We start from the raw sequence: 9,423 nt of genomic DNA on the forward strand, positions 1-9,423 counted from the left end.
ATCGGACAAAACTAGTAGGTTTTGTCTGAAGATTAGTGGGAAATAGGTAAACGCATAAGCAAATTCAGTGTCTGAGGACTTATTTGTAAGGGTGGAGATTTGTGAGGGTGAAAACAATTCTCCCAGTAGGGGCTACATCCCTCACCACGGTCACATGGACGTCCTCACTAGGGGGAGCCCTCGAGTGGATGTTTAGCAGGACGGACGGAGAGGCTGCTACATCCCTCTCAGCGATGTGGACGTCCAGCACGGTCACATGGACGTCCTTGCTTGGTGGAACCCTCGAATATATGTTTTAGCAGGACCGACGAGTGACGTTGAGAGGGATGTTAAGTCGGATGGAGTGGCTGATTCGCGGCTGCCACCGCGGCTCCGTCCGACTTAACATCCATCTCAACGTCGCTCGTCCGTCCTGCTAAAATATCGACTCGAGGGCTCTCCGTAGCGAGGACGTCCATGTGACCGTGCTGGACGTCCACGTTGCTCATGTAGCTGCCTCCAATTGTGTGAAGTATACCAAGTTCCTGTGCAGGGCGCACCCATGTTGTTTGATTTTCCCTGAATTGACAACCAAAAGTAAAACTGGGCATAGTGTTAGGGTTACTTTCAGGTTTACTCATTACCCGATAGGTTTAGGATTAAGGCTGTGTTAAATATAGAAATAATAGTTGGGTATTGATGTTGATTGTGTGGACTGTGAACTCGAGAATGAGTTTTAAATATATTATTATTCCTAAGATCCAAACTATTCACATCTAAATCCAGCAATGTCTGTGTCTCTGATGGTCTGAACACAAGAAGGAAATAATTGAGAACTCGCAGTTAGGAAGAACAATTGACAGTGAATTGCAAAAGGTGATTGCAGCAGATAAGTCCCGCTGGAAACGTGTTTTTGACAGGAGTGATTGAAACCATCAGAAGCAAGTGACTTTTCACCTTTTCCACAGCACTGTGAATGTTTAATGGGATGTTGGGGGCGCCAACATTGATCTTGCACAAAATTGTTTTCATGCCTCGCCATAAATCCGGCGTAAGAATGTAGATTACCCGAGTGATCAAAAAGGTTCTTTTGCATAATCAATACCCCGTTAATGCCATTTCTCTAAACAACGGGGAGTTATTTCTTATAAATATTGAGTCATTGTTCCGAATGTTTATTTTGTGAGGGGAGAAATTATATGTGAAGCACAGCTTCCAGGCCAAAATAGCTTGTTCATGAAATGCTGAGAGTTTAATGGGTAGACTCGCACTCTTTCTGTCTCACACACCCTAGCAAACAAGCACAAACACACACACAGCTTACTTAACAGGGACAAAGCAGCCTACCCCAGTCTTTATAAATGACTGCCGTCGCTGTTCAGTTGAGAAACAGCCCAAAAACCCACAAACCGCGACCAATGATATTTCAACAGAGTCATTTGTTTTCAAAATAGACCAATTTCGCCGAAAACCCTCGGAAATGACAACACTGACAGACAGCGTCTACTAAAGATGAGGTCAAGCACATTGTCTGCCTTATGAGTGGGAGTGTGACGTAAAATGTGTGGTCAATAGGAAAGGAGTGGAATGTAATAGGAAAAACAAAATGTAACTAAGGCAGGGAGGTAGAAGTATGACTGGTGAGCTAATGCCAGGAAATTACATAGGCCTAATGACACTGTATAGCTAGCTCATTGTGGAAGTCTCTTTGGGCACTTGGTAGACAAGAAATTAAACTATGTTAAACATGAATAGACAAGTGACATTGACCGGGTGAGCGAGAGTGGAAAAGTAGTGAAAAACTCCACTAAGGAGAGATTACAGGGCACACTGCACAGTGCACTGGAGCTCACGTCATGACCATATGGGGTGAACATGAGAGCAACAGGTCATTCTTGCATGTTAGGCTCCCTGGATATTTTAGACGCTCTTGCACTCATGCATGCTGGGCCCCCTAGGTACTTACAGACAGGTTACTGTATACAAAACTAGTGCTGATACTGTCCTGCTATTATCACTCTTATTTTATTACTTACCATCTATTTTTATATAATGAATTTGATTTATTTATCATTGTTTTGCATGAACACGCTCTTACCATTTTCACCTGAATTGTTGACGTACACAAATATTTCTGCAATGCGTCTGCTTTTCGTGCCTCCACCCCCTCACCTTCAGGTTCCTGTGAGCTATATAATATCAGTTTTGACAGAACCAGTCAGCAACACGCAACTTTAATGAACTATAACCATATAGGCTTTTTACTGGCTATTATGGAAGAGCAACGGTATCCCGTTAATGTCCGACTTATTGGAATAATTCAGAAGGAGAAGAGCAAAGTAGGAATATTTGTATTTGTTGTGCTTATTAATAATGAATTTACCTAACTTTTAGCTATATTGAGAACGTTTATATTTATAACATATGTATATATATAAATATGCATTTATACACACACACATATACATATGTCATATAATGTCATATAATGTCATATAATATATAATATTTAACATTTTCAGATGTACATAACTTCGGTGCTTTGGTCAGATCAAAATGACATAATTGTATACAGAACCTTGAAGGACTTCAAGACACTTCATGTAAGTTACATCCTTTGCAATTCAAGTATTTTTTTAAATATTTAGTATGCTACAGACATGCTACACATGTAGCCATTTTGTACTTATTCCAAACCTTTTATCAAAACAGAAACAAATGAAGAAGACATTTCCACCTGCAAACCCCCTTAAAAAGTCGGACAGAATTATTCCCATGTTCAGAGGTACATTTTCCTTCCTATAAAAAGCTAGCAAGTGCCTATTGATTCATATTAGTTGTATACTTTTCTTAACTAATAACTAATGGTTAATTCACGAGGATGAACTTTATAATCCTTAATCAGACTGGAAAACCAAGAAGAGCAAATCGTTGGTCCAGCTCAAGTATCTGGAGAAATACTGCAGCAAGCTCCTCAGCAGCGGCCCCCTCGTCTCACAATGTCGTGTGCTCATCCAGTTCTTCCATCCCAAGGATCAGGATTTACAGCCCGATTTCGCCAAGAACAGGTAGATAAAAGCCAGTACAACGCACAACGTTGATAAGCTTCACAGTACTTCATTTTGAGCTTTACGCACAGCATTACGCACAATTACGACGTCTTGAAACCAAGTGTTCCGTTTTGATTTTATTAAATTCAGATTTAATTCATACACCTACTTCTGTGACTTCCATCCTCAGCATTGTGATCATGCCTTCAGAAGACCACCATTTTAACGCTGGCAACGTAACGCAGCCGTTTCTAACACAGACATACCAATGCGTGGCACCCTACGAAACCAAGGACATCAAGAACCGACCGTTCAAAGTGGTCATGAACGAACACGTTGACGTGCTTATCAAAGACAAAGCAGGTGAGATAATTATTTCCGTACTGTAGCGTGGGTAAAGCATTGTGCGCAATTTATTGTAATTTAGAGTGCTTCACCATAAGTTTCCTTGACCAGTCTAAATCATCTCCCCTTATTCCCAGGTTGGTGGCTAGTGGAGAATGAGGACAAACGTATAGCCTGGTTTCCTGCTCCATACCTGGAAAAGATAGATGAGGATGAGGATGAAATGGAAGGGTTCCATGGAGAAAGTAAGTGTCCATCTGTCTTCCTTAAAATTACAATTTCATTCAAACTATGTAGACACAAACTTTAATTCATCTTTAAACAGGCATCACAAACTACAGCAAACTTCAATCACCACTTGCTCAAAATCAATGGAAAAATGTTTTTATTTTTTATTTTATTAAAATCACCTGAAATCAACTCAATATTAGATTTGAAATGACATAAAGCTGATTTAGAAATGTATGAAATAAAAATGAATATGCTCACAGTCCATGGGCTTCGACTGAGCTTGACTAAGCTTAAACTGCATCTGTGTAATCGGCCCCAACGTTTTTAATTCAACCTTACTCTTTGTTTGTGAAAATGAATTTAAATATTTTACGTATGGAAGCCTAATCTCCACTGTCCATCAACAGATGACAACCGCTGAAAAAATATAAGAATTCACGTATACTGATCAAATGAATGTGCCAGTAGATCTCCAGTCAAAGATAATCATTGTCATGCGTTGCTATTTTCCATGACCATGGAATTGCACAATTTACAATACTTTTCCATAAAAAATCAATACACTCAAGTTCATATTTGAACTAGGAAGGTTACATTCGACATTTTACTCAATATTCCAGCTTAACCTGTAAGTCTGCATTGTACATCCATAGGTGTGCTGTACAGTGCTGCCAAAAGATACAGTGCTAACAATGCTGATGAGGTTTCTGTCGAAATTGGCTCAGTGGTGGAAATCCTGCAGAAGTCAGACAATGGCTGGTGGCTAATTAGGTATGTTACTGAACTGTCTGACTAAACAAATAATCACGTAGCTGTAGTTATAAATTATAGAATTGCTTCTGTACTGTTGAGAGAATGAAATTAGAATGTGCAAACGTCATGGGGTAGACCAAGTGTAAGGCAAATAGAACAACACTAATAATCTCTTTACAACACAAGCCTCCTTTAGTTGGTTCTGAGAAACCATATACCAGAGACAACCAAACCAATTTATTAGATTAGATTCACCGTCATTGTCACCGAACAAGTACAAGTACAGTATAGTCAGTTGGCTTTAACCTAACTCCTTTTTAAATAGGCCATAGACATGTCAGCTCTATCACGGCTTTTAAGACCGTTTTGTACAAAAGCCTAATTCATGTTTGGATTTATGATTAGAAACTCATGTCAGTTTCCAATTCCTAACTACTCTCTTGTTGTCTTGACAGATACCAAGGCCAGACTGGATACATTCCTGCCATGTACTTGAAGCCCTACAAAAACCCCCGTCTCCGCCTGGAGGCTCTCCAGCAAGACCTTTGTAGCTCCTCCCTCAACCTGTCCCAGCTGCAGGTCCCGGGCGCCGGCCACTCGTTGGCCAGGCAGGCCGTTGATCTAAACCGTTCCCAAGGGAACCTCCTGCGGCCGCCCGTCTCTCAACCTCCCATGCCCAATCAGCTTGTGCCTATCAAAAAGTCTCGTTCTTTGAACGCTCTATCTGAGCTTCGGCCTGGCCCTCCACCTGTGATCGTCACGCCCCCTGCGCCGGATTGCCCTACCAGGGGTAACCCAGAAGCGCCTGTCGTGATAGAAACGGACGGGAAGGGAGATCGACGCGGCAGCAGCGTAAGCAAGAGCAGTGTGGGAAGCGAGGGGAGCGACTTCAGCGACTTCAGCCTCAGTCCAACGTCTTGTGAATCGTCGCTCAACCTGAGCTCCGGTGAGATGCACAAGCTTTTGGAACGGAGCCGCGTGCAGGAGGCCTGCTGCATCAGCCCCGACAGGGATGGGTTAGAGGGCAGGATGGTCCACAGCACATCTGAGAATAACCTGTTCAACGTGCCCCCCTCCATGCCCAAGGTGCCCCCCAGGCCCAGGCCGCAAGAGATCCTGACACGCTGCACCACTGTCACGCGCAAGAAGGCCTCCAAAGCCAGCCTGTCTCCACAACCTGCTGAGGTGGAAAGATACTAGACTGGAGCTTTGTTGAATGGGGAGGAGGAGGGAGATGAGGGTGCCTCTTTGGCCTTTTGGATTGAGTGTATATGGTTGTGGACAGGAAACGTTTTACTGTCTCTTCCTGTGTTACAGGACGATTCCAAAGCTTTAGAACAGAAAGTCACTACTCTCTTTGGGACTTTGGGACAGAGGGGTCATGAAGATACCGGAATATGATGACACTGACTCTACCATGGTTTTCCAGTGTTCCGCTGTGTCTTGTGGGATGTTCATGAGTTGTTACATGAGATGAAGTATCATGGTTCTGCTATACTGTTCCGTCTTGGCACTTAATGTAAGGAATCATAGTTAGAAAATTCCTGCATTGTAGGTTGTGTTAATTCCAGATTCTGTATTTATTTCTGTAATATACACTGTGTGCACAGTTATTAGGCAAATCGTATTCCTCAAGACTTATTTTATTGTTGAACAAACACAATGCGCTCATTCAAACCAGAATGTAATGGAAGCTCACAACTGAATGTTTAACAATGGGGAATACATAAGCGTGTACAATTATTAGGCAACAGTTAGTGTGCAGAATTATTAGGCAACTAAATAACAAAAATAATTTCTCCAACTCACTTGTTTATTCTCAATTGTTTGAGTAATTGCAACAAATAAGTAACACAAAATTAAAATTAAACAACATTTCTGGCCTTTCAAAAATATTCAGTGACCGATATAGCCACCGTTCTTTTCAATAACTGCCATGAGCCTTCCATCCATGCAGTCTGTTTCTTGATCTGTTCAAGATTAACTTTCACTGAAGCAGCAACCACAGCATTCCAAAATGCTGTTTAAAGAGGTGTATTATCTTCCCTGACTGTAAATCACATGTTTAAGAAGGGTCCACAAGTTCTCAATAGAATTATTCGGGCATCTTTGAGGCCCTTGCTTGCTTGCCAAGCTGTGGAGTACTTGGATGCATGTGATGGAGCATTGTCCTGCATAAAGAACATGGCCTTCTTGAATGCTGAGGACTTCTTCCTGTACATTACACAAATACATATCACCTGAAAATGATTCAATCCAATGAGAATTCAAGTTTATATGGTTTAGAGTTGGAAAATGTGCATAGAAAAATTAATACGATGAGAATACTCACTTGCCTAATACTTGTGCACACAGTGTGAGCATTTCTAAGGTTTGGGCTTTGCTGTCATTTGTTTAAATTCCTCTGACATCTTATATAATCCCAATTGAATATACATTCAGAAGCAAACTTTTTTTATAGGTATTTTGTGATTGTCATTATTACTTAAAACGATTTAATTTGTCATTGCTTCTCCAGTATATTGTCTTCAATGTAGTGTTTCCTATTTTTCCTCCTGTTGTGCTTTATACATGTTAGTCATTGACTTTGAAGATAATTTGGTTCCATGCAATCACTCCTCATATTGTAGTGCCAAATGCAATGAATTCCATAATAAAGACAGACTAGATTGTTCTGTAAATAGAGAAAATATCTATGTTTCAATTAATCACTGGAACTATGCAGTGTGGCTTCTATTTCAAATGCTCCACCTCCTGAAGAAACATTAGAGAACCAGCATATATCAGGAGACTGTGGTCACCAAGCAGGCTCACTGTTACTTCTATGGCGTTGGATATGTCTCAATATTATTTGTGTGAACAGATATAAAATCCATAAGTAAATCTGTATGAAGAGAGTGACAAACCATGTGAACACATTGACAATCTGTGCGTGAATATAAAATCTGTATGAGCAGACTGACAATCTTTAGGTACATTTGTACACATTGAAATCCCACAAATCACCATGATTTAGCAATACATTAAAAACCTTTGTGGATCTCAGTTCTTCACGTACACATTTAAATTATACGCCTACAGATGACCTTTTACACAAAAATAGTTTTGAGACAATCAAAACATCAGAGGGAAAACTAGTATCACTTAATTTGTGTGTAAAAGTATAATTTAAATTTGTATGTGCAGAATTGAGATCCACAAATGTTTTTTCATGTATCTGGAAATGTTTATTTGTGGGATTAGAATGTGTATGTTTTATGATCACAGATCACAAATGTACATTTGAGCAATCTGCTCATACAGATTTTAAATTGCCGCACATATTGTACAGGTGCTGGTCATAAAATTAGAATATCATCAAAAAGTTGATTTATTTCAGTAATTCCATTCAAAAAGTGAAACTTGTATATTATATTCATTCATTACACAGACTGATATATTTCAAATGTTTATTTCTTTTAATTGTGATGATTATAACTGACAACTAATGAAAATCCCAAATTCAGTATCTCAAAAAATTTGAATATTACTTAAGATCAATACAAAAAAATGATTTTTATAAATGTTGGCCAACTGAAAAATTCTGAACATGAAAAGTATGAGCATGTACAGCACTCAATACTTAGTTGGGGCTCCTTTTGCCTGAATTACTGCAGCAATGCGGCGTGGCATGGAGTCGATCAGTCTGTGGCACTGCTCAGGTGTTATTAGAGTAGAAACTTTACACTGGACTTCAAGCAATGTGGATTCTGTGCCTCTCCTCTCTTCCTCTGGGACCTTGATTTCCAAAGGAAATGCAAAATGTACTTTCATCAGAGAACATAACTCAGCAGCAGTCCAGTCCTTTTTGTCTTTAGCCCAGGCGAGACACTTCTGACGCTGTGTCTTGTTCAAGAGTGGCTTGACACAAGGAATGCGACAGCTGAAACCTTGTCTTGCATACGTCTGTGCGTGGTGGTTCATGAAGCACTGACTCCAGCTGCAGTCCACTCTTTGTGAATCTCCCCCACATTTTTGAATGGGTATTGTTTCACAATCCTCTCCAGGGTGCGGTTATCCCTATTGCTTGTACACTTTTTTCAACCACATCTTTTCCTTCCCTTCGCCTCTCTATTAATGTGCTTGGACACCGAGCTCTGTGAACAGCCAGCCTCTTTAGCAATGACCTTTTGTGTCTTGCCCTCCTTGTGCAAGGTGTCAATGGTCGTCTTTTGGACAGCTGTCAAGTCAGCAGTCTTCCCCATGATTGTGTTGCCTACAGAGCTAGACTGAGAGACCATTTAAAGGCCTTTACAGGTGTTTTGGGTTAATTAGCTGATTAGAGTGTGGCACCAGGTGTCTTCAATATTGAACCTTTTCACAATATTCAAATTTTCTGAGATACTGAATTTGGGGTTTTCATTAGTTGTCAGTTATAACCATTAAAATTAAAATAAATAAACACTTAAAATATATCAGTCTGTGTGGAATGAATGTATACATTATACAAGTTTCACTTTTTTGAATGGAATTACTGAAATCAACTTTTTGATGATATTCATATTTTATGACCAGCACCTGTATATCTGCTCACACAAATAATATTGAGACATAACTGCTCAGCTGCCGGACCTCAAGGCCCTCCAAAGGGTGGTAAAGTCTGCGGAGCGCATCATCTTCTCCCCTCCGTGCTAGACATCTACCACACACCATGCCTCAGGAAAGCAAGAGACATCATAACAGTTCCCCAGGCTGTAGGAAACTACAAATCACAGAGATCCTTCATCTTCTTCAGAGTGGAGGACACTTGGCTCGAGCCAAGTGCAGGACTGGCTTTTCCACTCATACGATAATATGATAAACAGAATAAATGTTAAACAGCCCTCTATGAACTCAAATTCAAAAGGAAAGCAATTACCAAGGTGTGTAAGAGTGGCAACACGTTTAACAGGTTGGAGTAGTCTCACATGATAAGGGACCTAAACAATTCTTCAACTTTTCCTTAAAACCTGTCATACAAACCAGAAATCGAAACAGAGATTCACAACCAACCATCAGCTTTTCCACCCACAGAGCACAAACAGAT

General features: G+C 40.4%; 1 protein-coding gene across 1 annotated transcript; it reads left to right on the top strand.

The window, feature by feature from the left end:
• The first annotated feature begins 2,209 nt into the window (after window positions 1-2,209).
• On the top strand, window positions 2,210-6,169 carry noxo1a (NADPH oxidase organizer 1a). The gene is made up of 8 exons (XM_010874412.4): window positions 2,210-2,318; window positions 2,502-2,582; window positions 2,692-2,764; window positions 2,885-3,047; window positions 3,220-3,392; window positions 3,512-3,619; window positions 4,259-4,376; window positions 4,814-6,169. The coding sequence occupies exons 1-8, from the start codon at window positions 2,217-2,219 to the stop codon at window positions 5,556-5,558; spliced, it is 1,563 nt and encodes a 520-aa protein (XP_010872714.3). The 5' UTR covers window positions 2,210-2,216; the 3' UTR covers window positions 5,559-6,169.
• The last annotated feature ends 3,254 nt before the right edge of the window (window positions 6,170-9,423 follow it).

Source organism: Esox lucius, chromosome 11, assembly GCF_011004845.1.
Source record: "Esox lucius isolate fEsoLuc1 chromosome 11, fEsoLuc1.pri, whole genome shotgun sequence".
Taxonomy (NCBI): domain Eukaryota; kingdom Metazoa; phylum Chordata; class Actinopteri; order Esociformes; family Esocidae; genus Esox; species Esox lucius.

Bases quoted from the DNA above. Each gene is read 5' to 3' on its own strand.
- noxo1a (XM_010874412.4), top strand. From the start codon at position 2,217: ATGAACTATAACCATATAGGCTTTTTACTGGCTATTATGGAAGAGCAA. The intron at 3,393-3,511 runs GTGAGATAATTA...CCTTATTCCCAG, and splicing joins GCTTATCAAAGACAAAGCAG to GTTGGTGGCTAGTGGAGAAT. The intron at 3,620-4,258 runs GTAAGTGTCCAT...GTACATCCATAG, and splicing joins GGAAGGGTTCCATGGAGAAA to GTGTGCTGTACAGTGCTGCC.